The sequence below is a fragment of the Notothenia rossii genome, assembly GCF_949606895.1.
Source record: "Notothenia rossii genome assembly, chromosome: 4".
Classification (NCBI taxonomy): Eukaryota; Metazoa; Chordata; class Actinopteri; order Perciformes; family Nototheniidae; genus Notothenia; species Notothenia rossii.
The window spans coordinates 53,494,882-53,516,520 of record NC_136902.1 but is presented as its reverse complement, the minus strand read 5'-3'; the positions used below and the strand labels follow the sequence as shown (position 1 = coordinate 53,516,520).

The 21,639-nt window shown below is 40.5% G+C and overlaps 2 protein-coding genes across 3 annotated transcripts in view; both read left to right on the top strand.

Annotated features, from left to right (window-relative positions):
- The first annotated feature begins 451 nt into the window (after positions 1–451).
- LOC307035382 (heterogeneous nuclear ribonucleoprotein L-like) lies at positions 452–16,941 on the top strand. Of its 2 annotated transcripts, none has more exons than XM_079674603.1 (14): positions 452–610; positions 1,908–2,023; positions 2,282–2,519; positions 2,991–3,078; positions 3,386–3,480; positions 6,013–6,085; positions 9,352–9,384; positions 9,755–9,826; positions 9,974–10,224; positions 12,405–12,526; positions 15,324–15,525; positions 15,736–15,793; positions 16,008–16,118; positions 16,378–16,941. In XM_079674603.1, the coding sequence occupies exons 1-14, from the start codon at positions 533–535 to the stop codon at positions 16,434–16,436; spliced, it is 1,596 nt and encodes a 531-aa protein (XP_079530729.1). In that variant the 5' UTR covers positions 452–532; the 3' UTR covers positions 16,437–16,941. The 2 variants fall into 2 exon arrangements, with proteins under 2 accessions (XP_079530729.1, XP_079530730.1); XM_079674604.1 differs by having other exon boundaries at positions 16,008–16,120; positions 16,383–16,941.
- A 3,230-nt stretch (positions 16,942–20,171) lies between these two features.
- Positions 20,172–21,639, top strand: part of ech1 (enoyl CoA hydratase 1, peroxisomal) — a 37,186-nt gene continuing 35,718 nt past the window's right edge. The window contains exon 1 of the mRNA XM_079673777.1: positions 20,172–21,073. Coding sequence (XP_079529903.1) covers positions 21,037–21,073 — 37 coding nt within the window. The 5' untranslated portion in view covers positions 20,172–21,036. The remainder of the gene's footprint in view (positions 21,074–21,639) is intronic.

Here is a 21,639-nt window from a genome sequence, read left to right as displayed (position 1 = left end):
AGTAGTAATGTAGTTAGTGCATACATTACTATTGCAACAAATGTGTTAATTGTCTTCATTATTATTAGTCGATTTTTTTTTGGACGAATGCTCCGGGCCATTGGTTACAATGGTGGGGCCAGTGATAATATAATGCCAGTGGCATTTTACCCTTAATGTCTACCTCTGCGGTAAGTCACGTGCACCGCGGTGGGCAGGCGGGACCGAAGTTGGCCGGTCGAGAGTCCCGTGCTGATTTGTAGTCTCAGTCCGCCCCTGGCGTCAGGCATAGCGAAAGATAATCTTTCTCTCTCCATTGACTTCAATACATAATTTTTCCGAAATAAAGTCCCATGGAGGTCCACCGGAAGGGGAGGGACTTTGTCACTCTATTGGCTATCACTGAAGTAACATATATATTGACAGCTTCTCGGGCCAATCACAGCCCGCGTTGCCGCTGTATGGGGCGTGGATAAACGAGCCTCGCTTCTCTTGACTTTTCCGTCCATTTCATTTCATCGTCACTACCACCATCCTTTTTAACCGCGACAACATGGCTACTGCAGCGAGCCGTTACTACAGCGAAGACGGCAGGGCAACAAAACGACAGAAAACTGACGGAATGGCCACGGTGAGTTGTGTTGTGTGCGAGCTGTAGTGGAAATTAGTTTCCATTTCTTATCGAACACACGCTGCCCAGTGTTCGTGGTTGAATTTGATTTTCGCGTTTGGGAGAAAAAAATATCACGATACGTCGCAGGTCAATTTAAATATATGTCTTTGTGAAGGGGTATCGTGCATTCACCGTTGTATAATCGTTATTATGTATAGTATACGCTTGTGGCTCAGAAAGAAACATCCAGAAACACAAGTCGTGCTTACAGCTTTGCTGTGTTTTCTGAGTGGGGTGGTTCGAAGGGCCTTGCCTGGGAACGGCTTTGTTCTAGTACCGGTAACGATTAGCAATGTGCTAGCTGTGAGCTAGCAACACATTGTAATCTTACTATTGCAGCAGCTAGGTCAGTCGGCTAACATTGTAGTGTTATTCTTTAAAAAAAAAAAAGCCGGCATATTTTATACCCACCCACTTTGTCTTTCCATTGTAGTAAGGCGTAATAAAGTAAACATTAAACAATATACGCAGATTAAGTCAACTTCCTCCTCCCCCAACTACAACCTGAAGTAGCTTGTCGTTTTAAGGTAAATGCAACGATTAAGCTGTAGCATCCAGAAACAGCGTGGCCCTTTACAGAAGTGGAAGTATTTGGATCCTTAAAATTACTTGCGTCTTAATTTAAGATTATAATACCCTACTGTAGAAAATTCTCCCCTCCAACTGAAATTGCAGCATTCAAAACCATAATCTTATATATCATCAAAATGTAGCAAAGTAAAGTATCATAAATCAAATTAGTAATTTTGCCTTTAAATGATCGATGTCAGTGTACACTATTATAAATGAAGTTTTGCAATAGTAATCCTGCATTAATTTGTATCTCGCATTTACTGATGTTTAGGTTGTGCTTGTTTTAACTTGTACTGCTCAGAAAATTCCTTTTTTTAACCTTGAATTTATCAGAAAACATTTACATTCTAAATCGGACAATTTTGAGACTCATTGTTCTCACTGGTGAGAAAGGTAAAAAATAAGGTTAACCTATAAATCCTTTAAAAAAAAAATGTAATTACTTTTATATGGCCAATGCTCAGCAACATTTCTAAAGATGATTTCATTCTATGCAAGAAAGAATTTAATTGCCAACCACTGCTTCACAGTTATGCTGTGTTTGCAATAAATAAAAACTGCAAATAGGCCTTCAATTTAAATTGAAGGTAGAATACAGTTCAATACAACATTGTTATATAAGGCTCCGACTCATGCCCAACACTTGATAAGACATATGCTAATTTTCTGATTTCTTCCTAAGGGATACGAAGATCCACACAAGACCCTTCCGTCTGTGGTGGTGCATGTCCGGGGGCTTGTCGACGGTGTTACAGAGGCCGACCTTGTGGAGGCCTTGCAAGAATTTGGAGCAATCAGGTAGAGGAGGAAAACATTCTTCGTGTGTGGAATAAATGTGCAAAGAAATGCATACTTCCCCTTTAGGTCGTTACCTGGATTTTTTTACAAAGCTGAAAGTCAGGCTCACGGTTGGTTTAGTTAGATGGAAACCTGTAACCTTTCACCTGCAAGATATTAACTTCCAAGTGGTCTTGTGCAAACGGCTGCACATGTGACCCAGTAGATCACACATTTCACATTGCATTGAAACAACTTTTTTATTTATTTTGATTTTAGCTATGTTGTTGTGATGCCCAAGAAGCGGCAGGCACTGGTCGAGTACGAAGACATGAATGGAGCATCCACATCTGTAACCTATGCTGCAGACAACCAGGTTTACATCGCCGGCCACCCAGCCTTCATCAACTACTCCACCAGCCAGAAGATATCCAGGCCGGGAGACGCCGATGACTCTAGAAGTGTTAACAATGTTCTTCTGCTCACCATCATGAACCCGATCTACCCGATCACCTCGGTAAATGCAAATCTTTGGACTTCTGCTTGTCTGTTTTGCTGGAATTGCCGAGCTTCATCAAGTTTGTGACATGTTTTCCATTTGGGGAGAAAAGCAATGCCAGGGATTATTGTTGTTAAAATGTCAGCACTCTTAAGCACATGTGTCCACGACACTGCTCACGATCACAGCTGCTAACTCCCTCTAACAGGTTAAAGGGAGACTCATTTGTTTGTTTTGCAGCTGGTGGTGAATTTAATTTGTATATACCTCATAAGTCTTTAGTCCTGGTTAACCCCAGCAGCAGCAGCCCTGTACTGTTCTTGTCAGGTAACGTGGATCAACTATTATCATAAAAGTCTATATTGGCAACCTTTTTATTAAAAGCAAAGTCGGTGTAGACTTTTTCTTTATGCCTCTGTTAGGTTTGGCTGTTGAACGGAGAACACATTTGTTTGTCGATCAGTTTTTTAACCTTTTACTTGTTAACAGGATGTCCTCTACACCATCTGCAACAACTGTGGGCCTGTCCAGAGAATCGTCATCTTCAGGAAGAACGGTGTCCAGGCCATGGTTGAATATCCTTTTGATTGGCGCTTTCTGACAGGGGCACACACTGATTTTTGACCACTAGTTTGTCAAAAATGTACAGACGAAATAAGCTGGCACGTCTTTATTTCCTGCTACACACAAATGAACAGCTTTATAACTAAGGAACTTGTACGACGAATACCAACATTTCTACTGGTGACATATTTTAAACTTATATAGTGTTGACAATCTTAGTAGTTATTTTATTCTTAGATGTTGTGGCTTTTAGTAATCTGTATTATAATTTTCATCAAAGCTGATACTTGCTGGTCTTGTCCTTAACTCTTTCATTACATTCGACTCAGTGCAAAGTGCACAGCGGGCCAAAGCTTCTCTCAACGGAGCTGATATTTACTCGGGCTGCTGCACGCTGAAGATCGAGTATGCCAAGGTACGCTGCAGAACACAAAGCATGGCCATTGTTCATTGACAAACAACGTAAACAACAGAAGGGTGTACTGCGGAGCATGCTGTGTGTCAGCCAGGCTTGCTGAGCCTTAGGTGGCTCTCTTAAACTTCCTAGATCGCCATTGCAACTTAAGCTGCAAACCTAGCCTGCTCCAAACTAGGTTTTATTTCAGTTAAAAAGCACTGTCCACTAATGAGTTCCTTTGACAAGAGCCCCACTTTACAGTGGAACTTAGGATTTTGGAAACTCCCCTCGATTCTATTGGCTATAACGGTTAAAAAGAGATGTCAATCATCAAAATCGACTGAGGGGGTCTGAGATATGACAAATCCACCCAAATGACCCCAGACGTGTTTTGTTGTTGTTGCTAAACCTCTCTAGAAAGGTTGTTTTGCATCAATCTTGATACACGGTACTTATTATGTTGTAGTTTGGATTCCTAAAGCTTTTAGTCTACCATCCCATCATTCAAGGGTGGTTTTCACTATAAGTAATGTTTTTTTTTGTTTGGATGGACACAATAATTTGTGTTCAATCTGAATTTACTTTATAAAAAAAAAAGAAATCTATTGATTCTGACTTTTCTACATCCAACTCACATGTTTATCATTGTTTTGAGAAAAAGGATTATTCATTTACCCCTTTTTAGAAGGGAAGATATAGTCCTGGGAATGTCATTTTCAAGTTTGGGAACATTTTGGTTTCGCAGTTACGTACAAGGATGACGGACAAAGACAGGTGGACCCAACCAAAGCTGTTTGTCGGCATTGTTAAACTAAAATTGGTTACGTGGCTGGCAATACATCAAACTTGCACACTCATTTGAAAAGGCATCACCCAAAGAAAAAAAGACTGAAGTGCAAACCCAACTTCGCTAGCATTTAAGCCTCCACCACTCGCAAAAAGTTCAGATCGAGCCAAAGCTATTACAAACGCCAAATATCCTTATGTAGCCATGTTAGCAAAGCGCTACCTGGCTGTATCTGCTACCTCTGTCCCTAGCGAGAGGGTGTTCTCCACAGCAGGAGACATTGTTAGTGCCAGCAGATCTGCCCTTTCGGCAAGCAATGTGGACAATTTAATTTTTCTTTAAAAAAACATGAAAATACAATGACAAGCAAGTATATAATGTCAAACTGGCTGCTTAGGTACGAGCAGAGATGAGGTCGTTACTAAAAAAAAAGTAATATATTACACTACTTCGTTACACTCTACATAAAGTAACTCGTTACTTTACTCGCAGGGCCGGCCCGCCCCTCCCTGCAGGCAGATCACGCAGACTGCTAAAGTTTTAAATGTTCTCTTTAGTTCAGTTTCCATTGTCGCATAAGACTGATCCAGATAGCTCCTGAATGTTTTCCTATCTGACCATGGCTGTCCTCTGTCTCCTGCTATCTGTATATTTTGCGCAGTATATCTCTGCTCACGCTGTTGCGTCGTCGTTTTCTCCTGCGTGTTGGCCATGTGTTGCACTGGAACCCTGGAACCAGACTGAAACACACCGCTAACTTCAGCCGAGCACGTACGAACTGCGCATGCGTGAGTGGCAATAACTCCTTACCAGCAGGCGGCGGTAGTGTGTATTCGTCATTCAAAACAGGCAATAACCGGAAAACAGAAGAAGAACAGACTAGGTGATATAAACAAACAACAAATAACTGTGCGTTAGCTTCACCTTAGCATGTGTTCTTTGCAGGTGTTTGTTGAAGTTTGATTATGACCGATTTTGGTAAGTAACAAAGTAACGCGTGTCGGGGCAATGTTAGTAACTGTAGTGTGATTACTGAATTATAAAAGTAGCGCTACTCCGCTACCGACAAAAGTAATATTATTACAGTAACGCGTTACACCCAACTCTGGGTACTAGTACAGTACAGTTCAAATACAGATTATTTCAGTTCATCTAAATACTGCACCTTAATGTTTATTTTATTATATTTTGTATTTATTTGAGTGAATACATTATTCACAGTTTAATAATAATACAAAAAATATATTTTATGTTTTGTGATAATTGTTTCTGCTGAACCGAACCGTGACCTAAAAACCGAGGTACGTACCGAACCGAAATGTTTGTGAACCGTTACACCCCTAGAACTTAGAGAGCTTGAGAAAGAAAACCCAACTAAACAGTAGTAATTGATGACCATCTTAGCTGTTTTATATCTGAGGCTTTCAGGTTCTGTCGAGCCAGCTAAAGCAAAGAAAGCCAGACTGTTTTTCTTACATAACTCTGCAAAGTAATGCAGACCAACAATAACCCCATTACATTTTTGTAATGATGACTATAACATTTTACAATGAGTTTACAATTCAGCTCATAGTTTCCAATCACTGCCTTATCATATAAAATGGTTTATTTCTTGACTACAAAATGGTTCTGTGTGTTGGATGGACCGCAGCAGTTTCTCCTTTCTATGCAGCCTGACTTGTAGAAGAGGATGATCATACTGTGTGGATTACTATAGTTCATGTATGATTATGCTTGTATTCATATAAATTGTGTTTCCTCAGCCCACTCGACTGAATGTGTTCAAGAATGACCAAGACACCTGGGACTACACTAACCCCAATCTGGGAGGCCCAGGTAAAACCTAAAGCACTTGAACACACCACCAAACATCTGCTGAGCCACATGCTTTGTATCTGAAGCCTAATGCTGCCACTGTTGGGAGTTTCAGCAACACCCTTCATTCATAATGCTACTACAAAGATATAAATTGTGTACTATATACTATTTTGTTTGTAAAGAACCTGCTGGCATTATGACTGAAGTGTTGACTTGGGTCTTACTCTTAAAGCTTTTCAAAACTCACTGCTCAGGGTTCATGCAGTGAGACATTTTGAAGAAGGGTCCTAATATAATAAGTTATATAACAGATAACAATCCCAACACATTAGTGTTGAAAATCCTGTCAAAATAGTGAGCATAAATCTTTTTAGCACCAGAAGAGACATGTGAGATGAAAACACATAAATTCAAGTTGATTAAAAAAAGTGTCTGAGCTCTATTGTGTGGCAGGATCAACAGGAACAAATTAGCTGACAAAAAAGAATATTACATCTTTATTTAAGTCTCTTGTCTGGAAATTGTATGCTGCTCTGTATAGCTTCAGGCTAGCATTCTTGTTCTCATGGCATGTAGTCGTTCTGGTTTACATATGCTGGCTTTAGTCCTCAGCAAGTCTAGTTCTCATTTACTTGGAATTTGGATATAATAAATATGTCATGACAGCTGAGGTTAAGGTGACTGTAAGTTGAAACGCCTGAGCTGTAAGTATTTCTACCTGGTCATAAAAACATTTTTAACCGCCTTCATAGATACCACTGCCGGTAATAACACAGCATCAGTGTTAACTGCGGTGGATAAACAAACATAGCCAGACATATCAAAAGCACACGATATTACTAAAGGGAAAGTTGAGTTTGAAATCAGCCAAAAACATACATGGGTTAACTTAACTTCTTAGGCGTCTTTTTTTATTTTGTATTTGAGTAAAACTCGTTGAAGCCTTTTGTAAGGTTGTGTGGACTGCTGAATTGTGGAGCTGTTTATGACCTCTTAAAAATTCTTGTGTACATATTTGGGTCATGACATGTCCCTCTTGTCTGCAAAGCCTTCTTTAGCCAACATTTGTTACTGGCCTCCTAACCACACCTAAACATGTTGCATTAACTTATAATGAAACAATTATTAGGTATAATAACTAAAACATTATAATTATTCTGCAGTTCAGGCAACATGTATTTTCCAGAAACAAATGTATTCGCCAACCAAAATGTTTGCGGGCCTTTCCACTCATCTAACCCTTACATTTCCTTCAGTGTTTTATACTTTTACAAACACCATACTGAAGCCTAACATGTATAGTCAGAGCTCCCCTCAGGCAGCCAATGTAGTTTTGATGTAAATCAAAGTGACTCTGACCAAAAAGTGTTTGAGGTGGCCTCATTTTGTGGTGTGGTTTGTTTGATAAGGGAGATCAGTCCAACTTCCGTAACCAGGCTATCTGTGACGTCATGTAACACTTACCTCCTGATAAACCTGTGATCTCAGCAAGTCCAAAAAACATGCACTGGAGAGAGAGGCAGATACATGCTGACAACATCACCACTCTGCCAACACCACCAAGTATCCACTTCTTCAGTGAGGACACAGCCACTATCACACAGAGGGCCAAATGTCCCCCGAGATACAAAGGGACAAACTACAAGACACCACCCATTCAACATGCCGATGTAGGACTGATTTACCACTCATGCCTCATCTCCGTATTCCAGCACAAGAGCCATGAAGACGGCGCACACAGAGCGGGGCTTTTGGCACTGAGCTACACTCGGTTCCTTTCCCCCTTCTTACTTTGTACCCATTTTGAGACAAAGACACATAGAAGCAGGCCAGAGCTCGCATCTACAACTCCAGCACCCCACTGTCGACACCAAACGGAGACTGATACCAGAGAAGACACAGACAGACATCTCAGTACAACAACTGATCTAGACTGATACTCACCAGTCCACCAAGATCACATTTGTAAACGCCTCAAGCCCCTTCCTGTACTGTTTTGGGCCGCGTTACCCGTCAAGCTTGTTGACATGAAAACAAAACACTCCAGCTACACACTCGCTGACGCCGAACCAACTGATCCAATAGATGGCTCACAGCTCCATTGGAGTCAACACAAGACAACTGATGAAGACACTGCTGACAACACCACCAAGCACACTCAGGCCCACTTTTGGTTTTATGTGTTTCCTCCCACATGGAATTCAGCTTTTCCCTCTCGCTCTTTTCCTCATTTCTTCATCTTTTCCTCTGATTTTCTTACTACATGCATCCTTGTTAAGCTATCCCCTTTTTGAGTGCAATTTTTTTCATTGATATTTTAAAGTCTTTAGAAGCTGTGTAACACCTTCCATGTGATGCAGGTTTGGCAATTTGCGGCTAAGAGGAGCCAGCTACCCAACTGAAATGTGCTCTATGGCAGCCTCAAGGCCTCCCTCTAAGCGGACTATACCAAAAAGGGACAAAAAGGATGGAAACGCCCAACCAACCCACCAATGGTTTCAACCTGATAGAACCAGGACTCGATCCTGAGGTGGAGAGTTGTTCCCCAAGAAAGGAAATGGATGAGTGTTGGATGAAATGAATTGAGTGGAGAGTGGTGGAGCTACTGCAGCAAATATCTTCCTCCCTACTGTTTGTAAGCATGCAGTAAGTAAATCAAGGCCCTCCTCAGGGAACATCACTGCACAGCACCACATGACCCCAAAGCCCAGCACCCAACATTGCCACACAAGACTGACATGACTCCATCTTTCTCACTCATGCAGGGTTAACCTTTCTCTTTGTGGAAGAGGGTGTAGGTCGGGGTTCTGTTGGAGCCTCAAACTATTGTCACTACTATCTGTTTTAAAAGTCTTGTCTCATCTATACCGGCTTCCTTGGACTTTCTTTGGGAATGAAATCATGTGTTTAATCAGGACAGAGGGTGTGAGCTGAATATTAATTCATGCAGGATGCGCTGTTTATCAAAAAGCAGGAATAGCTTTCCATCCACCAGCCACAGTGGCTGCTGGTGTCCAAAATCTGCATGCTTTTTTACATTTTAATTGCCAAATTGCTTTTAGAATCTGGTACATCCGCAGGTAATCAACCGTGCTCTTCCAAACTATCGGTATTTTATATCCTGAAATGCGTCCTGAGGGCAACTGAGGCGGCTTTGTCTTTAGTGGTTTTACTGTGCCCTCCTTACATTTTAACTGGGGTGGATTCACATTTACCCACGAAATGTTACCTTTTTTGATTAACCCAGCTTCCATTCTGACTATGATTATTGTGTACCCGAACAGATGGTGATGCAGATGGCAATGGGAGTAATGCAGGTTTGTGTACGCGTACAAAATATGTTCTTTAAATGTAATCATTTGTGAAACAATTGTTTACAATCTCACCCTGTTCCCCTTGGTATGCTCCATTGTGGATAAGGTGTCAACACCAGTGACATCTCGTACATCCCTACGCCTCCCTTTCCATTTAATACAAAGATCAATCACTAAAATACTGTCAGCTGCTTTTTCAGCTGGGGTTTATACTTTTGCTGGTTGCAAGGTGAATCAGCAATGCATGCATTCGTCTTAATTATTTATTTGAGGGGGGGTACATGAGTGCAGGTTTAGGCATCTAGTTGACTTGTCTGGTATCAATGTGCCTTTTTTTATTTTTCTGCCTTGCTCTCTCTTTCTCTTCTTGTAGATGACGTTAATGCAAACCCCAACAAGCGGCAGAGACAGCCTGCGTTGCTGGGCGACCATCCTCCAGAGTATGGTAAGGCTCTCAGGTTACACATGTTTGAAATAAATCAGTGGGGCTCTTAGTGTCTATTCTGTCTAGTAAAACGGTTCTCTAGAGTCAAACTCGCCTTGTTTGATTTGTAGGTTCTCTGTTCTCTCATTCGCTTGAATCATTATTCAGGAGGTGGTTACCATGGCTACGACGAGAGCTACGGATCCCCGCCCTATGAGGGTCGCCGCATGGGTCCACCAATGAGAGGGCGTGGAGGGAGGCCCAACTACGGGCCCAACTACGGACCCCCTCCCCCTCCTCCTGGAGAGTACGGGGGCCACGCTGAGTCCCCGGTCGTAATGCTGTACGGACTGGAGCCCGTCAAGATGAATGCCGACCGGGTCTTCAACATCTTCTGTCTCTATGGCAACGTAGAGCGGGTCAGTGTCTCTTTTTTGTGAATGTGGGAGCTGGTACAAAATAACAACCTTATAATACAGTATGTACAGAAAGACAACTTGTACTGGAGAAGAAAATCAATTTTATTTTTATTCCAGGTCCTGGGACAAGTTTTTTTATAAGAATGGGCTTTAGTGAAAGACACATTTTTGTCTTGCTTCCATGAATGGCTACTACACACATAGTAATGGTTTCATTTTCTCACTAAAGGCCACCAGGGTTCCCACGGGGTCTTAAAAATTCTTAAATTTGATAATTTGAATTTAAGGGCTTAAAAAGGTCTTAAATATGACCAAAAAAATAAGAAAGGTCTTAAATATGTTTTAGAAGGTCTTAAAAAGGATCGGATTTGAAAGGTACTTCTGTGTTGCGATCGCGTCTAAATGTGTTTTGGTGGAAATGTCCGGGCTGCAAAGTAACCAGTACGGTAATTGCCTTTCAGTTCCCCCCAACAATTTGTATTGAAATAAATCAACAAGGAACCAGTAATCAATAACTTTCTTTCCCCCGGCCCCTTATCGGAGAACACCCAGCTAGTAACCTAGCAGCCAAGCTTCAGCTAGCGGCAGTCAGAAATTCAGGTATCTTCGAATCTACTTGCAAATAAATATGGGGAAATGTAAGTTCAACCGTATTTGGTTGGAAAACATCGAATTTAGTGCTTAGTCGAAACCAGTGGAGGGGAACGTGTTTGAAGCCCGCTGCACCTTTTGCAAATTAATTAGCGTTTGTTTTGCTAATGTAGCGTTAGCTAGTTTAGCGTTAGCTAGTGCAGCAGCTCCCGCAACAACACCGGGGGACCTCCGGGCGACGTCAACCCTAAAAGCGGAGGTGCTGTGGACCTATATGGCGACGCTAAATACCGTAGTTAAACACCAATCATACAACAGCAACGATGAAAGATTTTAACCACGGCAGCAGAGCTCTGAATATAGCTCTTGACACACACACACACACACACACACACTCTCTAGGGCTGCTCGATTATGGCAAAAATCATGTTAGAAATCACGATTATTTTGGTCAATAATTGATATCACGATTATTAAATATGATTATTCATTGACTTTGAAAACATCAATTTATTGAACTTTAAAACAAATAATAATTTGAACATTATCTTTTTAACTGTTGGTTACCCTGAACGTATAATTCAACGGAAAAACCTATAAAAAAATAAATTAAATAAATGATGATATCAAAATAATAAATACCAATAAACAAGATCAATACATATTTTGGAGCGCACTTCCACAAGCTACTAAACATATATAAATATGATAAATAAAAATAAATTAGACTCAAATTAATTAGATCAAATATGTTGCAGTGCACTGTCACAACCGAGCAAAGCTAAATTATCGTTTTTCGATTATGTTGTTTTCGTATTTGTGGCAGGCCAAAATTGTAATTGCGATTTAAAATACGATTAATTGCACAGCCCGAACACAGACACACACATACACACTTTTTGTCTAACAAGTTAACACAGTGGGCTGTTATGTTCTTATGTTGAACATGAATTAATTTACTTTGAGTAATTTTTGGAAATAGGTCTTAAATTCTATTCAAAGTGGTCTTAAAAAGTCTTAAATTTGAGTTGGCAAAACCTGCAGGAACCCTGGCCACGCATTAAAACGCAGGCTGAAGTCAGCAGTGGGAAAGATATTTAGACTAAAACAAGAGATTACCTACTGAAAGTGTCTAATTTTAAGACAAAAGTGAACTTTTTTTTCATATCACATGGCTATGTTGCATAACTTCCATAACCTCACACACCCTTGCCTTAAGACAGCCTCTCAGACCCTGCTAATCCTAGTTAACCCCTGAGTGTCAGAAGCAATGCACAGGAATTTGGCCTGCTTTTTGTCTAAAGAGCAAATATGAGAGTATGGCTGATTCTAGTGGAAAAAAGTCAAAAACAAGCCAGCCAGGGCTTTAGATTGTAAGCAAGGTATAATCAAATGCATGATTTTATGCTGTAAAGGCTGTATGATCAAATTTTTACTCTTAGTTTTTTTTCATGGAGACAATGTTGTCCTCAGGGGACTGAGTGTCTGTATTTTGGCTTATATTTTTTTACAGGTTGATGCATTTCAAATCCAAAAATGACCCGGAGGTGAAGCGCACTCGTTCATCTTTTCTCTGTTTGTCTCTGCAGGTGAAGTTCATGAAGAGTAAGCCTGGCGCTGCCATGGTGGAGATGGGAGACTGCTATGCAGTGGACCGCTCCATCACTCACCTCAACAACAACTTCCTGTTTGGACAGAGGCTCAATGTGTGGTGAGTTCATCCTGTCAGTTCTAACCTATATTCTGGATACATATTTGTAGTCCAGGAGAAGAGAGCCCTGCCTCAAGAATATTTTAACCTCTGAAGCTTCATGCTATCAAGTGCTAATGTAGGTGTTAGGCCAGACAAACGGCTTGAGGAAGATATAGTGTAGTGATGACTCAAAGTCTCTGTCTGTATTTAACCTCTTAAGTATGAGGGTCCCCCCAGTGGACCCCCCCCCACACCGTTTTTTTACGAGACTATGTCTCAGGGCTTCTTAACATTTATGAAACTATTAATGTTCCATACCCTTTTAACGATAAGAAACTCAGCTAACTAACAATATGAACCATTTTTAGCTAAAAGAAACACAAGAGTAATACCAAGCCTTTGAATTAGTATGGAGTGAAAAAATGCCAACTAATGCTAACGGACTTTTGCACAGCACTCACGGTAGCAATGCCCTTATTATTTATCGTCACTGCACAAACAAGATATCCGATTAAAGCTGAGACTCCACAGATTCCACACATGTAATGTCATCACTGTAGGACCCCGAATTGCGGAGCTATCAGCCTGAAAAGAGAAAGTAAACAACATCCGGTTTCAAAAATATTACAATAATTACGTCTTACCTTTTTTGATTTGTGATCAAAAGTTGTGTTCACCGGAATAAAAACGCCGCTCAAGGTTAATCCAATGTCTTTGTGTCACGTAGAATTTTACTGATAATCCACCATCATATTTATGGCAATATACTGGGTATAAAGTTTTGCTGTCCAGGCTTGTACTTTCAGATGTGCTTTGTTTGCTTCTCTATTATATGGTTCTATGGTAATGTTTACGTGGATTTGGGAACTGCCCCTCGATTCTATTGGATATTTTGGTTAAGAAAAAGGTGTAAATCACCCAAATCGACCAATGGGTTCCAGAGATATGGTCCTGCGTAAAGTATGAAGAATGCCAGCCGGCGTAAGCACTTTACGCAGCAGACTTTACTTATTGTTTACTACGTAAGGAAGCAGAAATTGCAGGACCCAGAGCGCACGGAGCACAGAGCGGACAGCAGATAACGGAATTGCAGTTTTATTGCTTATAGATTATCAGAACATTTCAAAGGGGACACAGCCACATTGGATATTAACCTATGGATTAACTACATCATCGTTGTTATCGTTTTAATGCCATTGAAGACCAGTTTAGACCAGACAAAGACAACGGTAAGCCACGTTAGCATTGTGTAGCTACCTAGCGCCACTTCTTTTGATTTACGTTTTTGTTGATAACGTTGCAAGTGTGTATCTTTCAGTGTTGAGGTGGGCACCGTTAGATTCTGTGTCTTTACGATCATAAACGATGTTTTGGATGTGCAGCTGGGATAAGTAATAAGGGAGCTAGGAGTGATTTCCGGTGAAGTAATAGGTTAGCATTTTTCGCTCGGGGCTAATCCAGAGCCTCACTGTTAGCATTGTGGGGCCTAAGAGGATAACAGAGTATGTTTTTTTAATTTTTTAATTTTTTCACAAAAGTTGTATTTGGTTGGAATGAATACCTATAGTGATAATTCAAATTAATACAATTATTTTTACAGTGAAAAAGGTCAAATGGAACCGATGGTTCCCAAATTATCCAAAGGTGAGTCCGCCTGGACTTTATTTTTCTAAACCTCTCTAAAAAGGTCACATTTCACTTGTTTTGCATCAATCTTGATACAGGGTACTTATTATGTTATAATTTGGATTCCTAAAGCTTTTAGTCTACTAACCCATCATTCAAGGGTGGTTTTCACTATAAGTAATGGGTTTCTTTTAGGCGGACATTATAATTTACATGTTTTTACTATGTTCCATCTGAATTTACTTTAAAATAAAATCATCTAGATTGATTCTGACACTTCAACATCCAACTCACAGATGTAACCTTGCTTCGAGAGAAAAGATTATTAATTTACCCCTTTTTAGAAGTGAAGATATAATCTTTGCTGTGTTAGTGGCATTTTGGAGCCTGAAACCTGAAAAACAGGCTCAGTGCTTAGGAGGTTAAACGTCACATGTCATGGCCATTTCCACAGATCATAATTCCATTGTTGAGGTATACTAAAATTGAAAAATACTGTGCAATTTTCCAAACTCACATTGGTTTCGCATACAGCATCTCTGTAAAGTATGTGTATTCACTTGCTCCACTAAACGGCTCACTGCAGCTCCTCCCACCCCCCCCGCCCCTCCGTGATTTCCTTGTTTAGCGATACACAGCCAAACTCAACCTGAACACACACAAAGTCACAGCCGAAATAAAAACAATAAGTGTGGCTTGATATTGAGTAAGAAAAGGGTTTATAAGTTGATAAACGCTGTGAGAATGGGTCTGCAGAGAGAATTTCGCACGATCCCAACTGTCTTTTATCAGCCTGCAGCAGAAATCAGCAGGGCTGCCTGCACTGTGTGTGTGTGTGTGTGTGGAATGGTCAATTTGGACCAATCAGCAGGGGCTTAACGTAACGGCTCCGCGGACGTAACGTAACGGCTCCACGGATTGGCCCATTTAGTTCCGGGTACGTGCTTTCTTAAGCACGTTCTCGGAAGAATCAAATGGATGATGACGTCATGATGACGTTTCACCAACGAGGCGTTTTGGGTAGGTATTTTCTGTTTTAGAATTTTACTCGCTACAGGGTGTACTTTGAGGGTTTTGACTCTGCACACCGTTTACATGCAGAAAAACCTTCATAACACACAAGGAGACGGGTAATAACCGGAAAAGCATGACATGTGACCTTTAAAATGTGACTTTTCCTTCCTTGTAGTGTGTCCAAGCAGCAGGCCATCGTCCCCGGTCAGTGCTATGAGCTAGAGGACAGCTCAAGCAGCTTCAAAGACTTCCACGGCTCCAGGAACAACCGCTTCACCTCGCCAGAGCAGGCGGCCAAAAACCGCATCCAGCACCCGAGCAACGTGCTGCACTTCTTCAACGCTCAGCCAGACGTCACGCCGGAGATCTTCACTCAGGTCTGTAGAAGAGGCCTGGTTCATACCAGTTTTTTAAATGTACATTGACTCTTGATTAAAGAACAGGCAACATTCTTCATCACTGCAGATTTGTATTTGGTTGAACTGAAATTTTAAAAGTATTTTTTCATGTACTATAAATAATGGTTTCAAGCTGAGACTGTCAGAATACAAGCATGTAATTCCCTAATAAGAGTTTATTCTTTGCAGATTTGTGAGGAGCTTGGTGTCAAGAATCCCGTCAACGTCAAAATGTTCACAGGAAAGAGTAAGCTGCTTTGATACTGCTCATGCTTTATTTTTGTTCACTTTTGAACTCGCTGACTATGTATAGAAAACTCTGGAAGCCCTCAATAGACATGGGGAAAAAAACTGAAACATTTTTCCAGCCAGGCTGGACGTACACAAACATTGAATGTTGAGATGCACTGTTCTCTGCACATCGAAATGTTCCTGTAGTTAAATTGACCTCTGACCCCCAGGTGGAGCAGCTCCCAGTGACCGCAGTGCTTCAGGGCTGCTAGAGTGGGAGTCCATCAATGATGCCATGGAGGCTCTGGCATTGATAAACCACTTCCAGATGAAAAATGCAGGTAAGGAAAAGCCCCTGAGAATGTAGGAGGTCTCAACCCTGACTGAGCAGGATTCAGACAAAGAACTTAAATAAAATAAATCCCAGATGTTGTTTCGGATACTTTCTTTTTTTTTTAACTATCCAGTTTGATTTACAGTAACTTGGACGAGGGCAGTTTGATGATGTCATGGAAACACCACTGATAGGTGTTAGTCTGAAGACCGATTCCTCTCTCAGGTCATGTTTTTGTGTAATGTCTCTTGTTTCTTTTTTTCCAGCTGGTCCTTACCCGTACACCCTGAAACTCTGCTTCTCCACCGTTCAGCACGCCAACTAGGAGCAGCTGGTATAATGAAGATTGGTCCACCATTCCCATGTTCCCATGTACTTGGACCATGACTGCTTGCAACACTTGTAGAGAAGTTAGATTTTCAAATGCTGTGAAAAATGTTCACATTGTAATTGATCCTTAAAGTAAAACTCCTATTTGGTATATTAGACAGATCTAACAAATGCATTGAAAAGTTTTGATATTTATCCCCCACATGTGTTGTAGAGTGTTGGTACCTGCGTGTCTTCAATAATATGTTGCCCTTTTTACTTTTTGTATTATGCTTATACAGTAACATAACATGAGAACATATTTGAAAGACTTGGTTTTATTTTCAGTTGGTTCAGTGGCAGTAGATAACAAAGTTTTGTTAGAATTGTCTTTTGAAACTTTTATTATTCACATTTTTGTTTTGTTTTGATTTTACCTATTCAGATCTGCGTCTCTGTGTCTGATATGCAGATGGATAATTGTTTTGTTCTAAGAAAATAAAAAAAACAATTTAAGTTTAGTTTATTCTACCATCCTTTTGAAAGTGTGTCTTCTGTCAAATGAAGTCTATATATCTGCAGTGACTGTTTCTCGGCCATAGCAATAAATGTAGATATATCAAGACCAAATAAGTCTTAAATGCATACTACATACTCATTATGAAAACTATGCAGTGTATGCATATAGTGCAATAATACAGAATAAGCTAATATATAAAAGGAAAGCACACATGAGTTATAGAATATAAAAAAGACAAGTTGGTAAGAACACATACAAGGCAAAACAAATTATGAAAATAGGGTGTTAAGCAGCAACTCAACACCACTATTTAAGGTAAGGCAGTCTTGTTGTGTGAGGGTCTACCAGGGGCCGTGGTGGGTCTCTACAGCCTGACTGCTGTCGCAAGGAGTGCAGCAGTCTGTCACTGGATGAGCTGCACAGTGAGGACAGGGTGTCCTGGAGGGGGTGGGACACATTGTCTAGCAGGGAAGACGGCTTGGCTGCCATTCTGTCTCCCACCACCTCCAGTGTCCAGGGGCCTACTGTCTCCCACCACCACCTCCACAGTGAGGACTCCTCTCTCCCACCACCTCCACAGTGAGGACTCCTGTCCCCCACCACCTCCTCTCCTCCACAGTGTCCAGAGGACTCCTGTCTCCCACCACCTCCAGTGTCCAGGGGCCTACTGTCTCCCACCACCACCTCCACAGTGAGGACTCCTCTCTCCCACCACCTCCACATTGAGGACTCCTGTCTCCCACCACCTCCTCTCCTCCACAGTGTCCAGAGGACTCCTGTCTCCCACCACCTCCAGTGTCCAGGGGCCTACTGTCTCCCACCACCACCTCCACAGTGAGGACTCCTCTCTGCAACCACCTCCACAGTGAGGACTCCTGTCTGCAACCAGCTCCACAATGGATGTCAAGTAATGTAAAACCACCAGACTCAGGGACAGTTTCATCCCCAGACCATAAGACTGTTAAACACCTGAACTTTGAAACAACATCCATAACATTCATCTGGCTGCTACTTACAAATTATTTATCCAATGTCATATTCCAATCACTTGTAGACTCTTATTGCACTATTTCACTATTTTTTATTGACTTGCACTATTTTTTCTGCTTTAATGTGTTGCACTGTTGGAGGAGCGTCATAACTACACAGTAGCTATGTACGTATGACCATTAAAAGCCTTGAACCTTGAACTATTTATCTTTCATAAAATATCATATATTTTTTTAGGTAAAATAATTGTAAAATAAGACGTACATGAATCAGATTAGCAAAAGCCTGTTGAGTTGTGAGGCATGTGTAAAGTTGTCCACAGTAAACGTGCTCCTAACTGCAAACACAAATCAAAGGTTCCTATCAAAATCCATAGTGAATGCTTGGTCCAAATCGCTGTTCAAATAATCATTTTTAATAAAATGATTAGTATTTCTTTTATTTTATCATCACACTTGAACATATGGGTCAAAAATGACCCATGTGTGTCAACCTTTATTTTAAATTAAAAAAAAACCATGATATTTAATGAATACTTTGAATATTAATAACTACATAAATTGATTTTAAAACATGTAGCAAAAACAACACTCAGCCATGCCTGGAATAAATAATACGGGTCAGTGATATAAAAAATATTTTTTTATTGAAAAAGTAATAAAGGGAAGACTGTGTGATGATCAAAAAACAAGTTATTTCAGGAATACCTGGAATTCTAAATGATGAATGTTATTTGTTGCAAAGATATTTACAATTAAAACTAATTTGGGTAACTTTCAACCCATGTAGTGTTATTTAAGGTATAAACTATTCATAACTGTGGATAGTAGTGAATCTATATCTGTAGGCTACAAAGTCAAAGTGGTCCTTTCTACATTATAGTCAATTATGTTGACCTTGTCCAGCATGTACAATAAAGGTCGTCGTCCTCGTCCTCGTCCTCCTCCTCCTTCTTTTTCTTCTTACACTTCTTCAGTAATTAAACAAGTGTAACCTTTGTTCATATTTGCTGTCCTTGTCTTTAGCTGTAAGTCTATTTCTGTGTTAGTCTACTGAGAGTCTCTGGGAATAACCTAGTGACTCCTTGCATGTGGCATGTACTTAGTAACTATGGAGTCAGATTTGGGTCAATATTCTAGCGCACAAAACAAGCTTCTCACGAGCGGAAAATGTGCTTTTACACGCCCATGAAATGACCCTCGCGCGCAGACAGCCCTCTTGCTCGCTCGCGGGAGTGTCAGCCTCACTCGCTCGCGGAGTCTGTCTGCGCACGCGTGAAAAGTTTCTCACACTTTGGGACTTTGATTGACAGCTGCCAGGTTTGATAAATGCCTGAACCATCAATTAATTTGATATAAAAAAATGACACATTAATTCTAGGAGTGTAGTGCTTTTACAAACACTATAGTAATAATATGCATTCATTATGACAATATCATACTATTACTATAGGAGTGTTCTATAGTGTGTTCAAAAAACAACTACAGAAACACTATATATTATACTATAGTAGTACTATTTAAAATAATATAGTCTTAATACGAAAACACCAACAAAAAACCTATAGTAGTACTTTTACAAACACTATAGTAATAATATGAATTCACTATGACAATATCATGATATTACTAGGAGTGTTCTATAGTGTGTTTAAAAAACAACTACGAAACACTATATATTAGTTATACTATTTAAAATAATATAGGAATACTACAAAGATCTAGATACATAGTATTACTATTATAGGGCTAATAAAATGGCACTACAGAAAAAACTATAGTAATACGATAGCAGGTAAAAAATACTACAGAACACTACAAACTTACTATAGGACACTATACAACTCTTACAGTATACTATAGTAATACTATATTTCATTTGTAGTCCATTTCGTAAGAGGTGCATACAGCAGACAGTAGCTAGCAGTTTTCGACAGATACAGCCCACTCAAAAATATATTGTTTTATATAAAATTAATTTACATATATATATATTAGCTGTACACTTTACGAATATAATGGTTTTTTATGGACATCTTTACCATTCAATCTCGTCCAACTGATATTGCTGCTGTCACTCCTCGGCTCTTGGTAGTTCAGGCATTTATCAAACCTGGCAACTCCAGGTTTCCTGGCAGCTGTCAATCAAAGTCCAGTGGCTCCGCCCCAAAGTGTCAGAAACTTTTCACGCGCGCGCAGACAGACTCCGCGAGCGAGCAAGAGAGGGCTGTCTCTGCTCGCGGGGGTTTAATCTGCGCGCGAGGCTCATTTCATGCGCGTGTAAAAGCACATTTTCCGCTCGTGAGTAGCTTGTTTTGCACGCTAGAATATTGACCCAAATCTGACTCCATAATAACCTCCTGCAATCACTGCCGACTCTCCCAGATACACCCTTACAGCTCCTAAAAGAAAATAAGAAGAACTGTCAGTAACAAATAACATTTAATAGTGTTAAAGATCATACTCGAATATATGCGATAATTGCATATATTTGAGTATATCACATATTGACATAAAATGATCTCTGAAGATTAAATATTATGTATATAAAAACGTGCAACTGGAGGTCCTACTAAGGCTGTCAGTAAGTGTAACAAGAAGAAGCTGAAACGCAATATTGAGCACATGACTGCTTCTTTGTTGTTGGTTTCTTTCTTTCTTATGCCATAATTCTTAACGTTTACATACTGTAGTCTGCGGTCTTGAAAGTAGGTAGTTGCGATCTGACAATAATCCCAAAGATGAAGAAGAGATTGAGCGTTTTCGGCCACCGTATCTGTCTGTAGAAAGTGAAGTATCTCTGGCTAAACTAAGCTAGCTAAGCTAACAGGAGGTGTTCCCCTCAGTCTCACTTGGTGTGGGCTGTATTCCCTTCCGGTGTACAGCAGTGATGTGTTCACGCTTCTTTATACACTTGCTGGCGTGCAGATAACTTTAGCAGCGCACAGACAGCCGTTAATGCGTAGTTAGCAGTAGCAGGCATCAGTATAGCTACATGCTAACATTTCTAGCAGGACTCTGAGCTACACACACTCCGGTGGAGCAGGTGAAGGCACACACACCGGGCAGTTCTATCCATAACTGAGCAGAGCAGCGTTCAAAGGGCGATGTTTTCAGGGATTTTCAGGTCAGCTCTCTCCAAATGTAAGTGACAAAGCTTTCTTCTGCTCGCCTGCTGTTTGTTATGATATTATGAGCATTTACTTTAATGTTGGTCAAAGGTCATAATGCACCTGACAGCTAAAATCTATACAGGTAAGTTAGACTGCACTAATTGTCTAAAATAAGTATAATTTGCCCGCTTTAAAACTTTTAAGAGCTTTAAGAGCTATGTAAGGCTCTGTAGGTGAAAGGTCACCGGCATTGGTTTCCATGAAACAGGCAAGGTTGTTTGTATGGCTCGACTCTTCGGCTATATATCATTTATTTTTAACTCTGTAACTAATGACTAGACAACATGAGCCTAGAACAACTATAAGGATCTGAAACGGAACCAGTGACATTACTTAAAATAACACATTCTGCTGCTGTTCTTGCCCTTTTCTCACCTCCTGTGTTTGGTGTACTCATGTACTTTGTTCCTATAACATTGTGATCGGGTCATTCTGTTACTGAAACCTACTTTGAAACCGTGAGTGAAGGTCACTGTGCAGAGTCGCGCATCCAAATAATCCAAAACTTCGCTTCTCTGCCTTTTGGCTAAGGGTTAA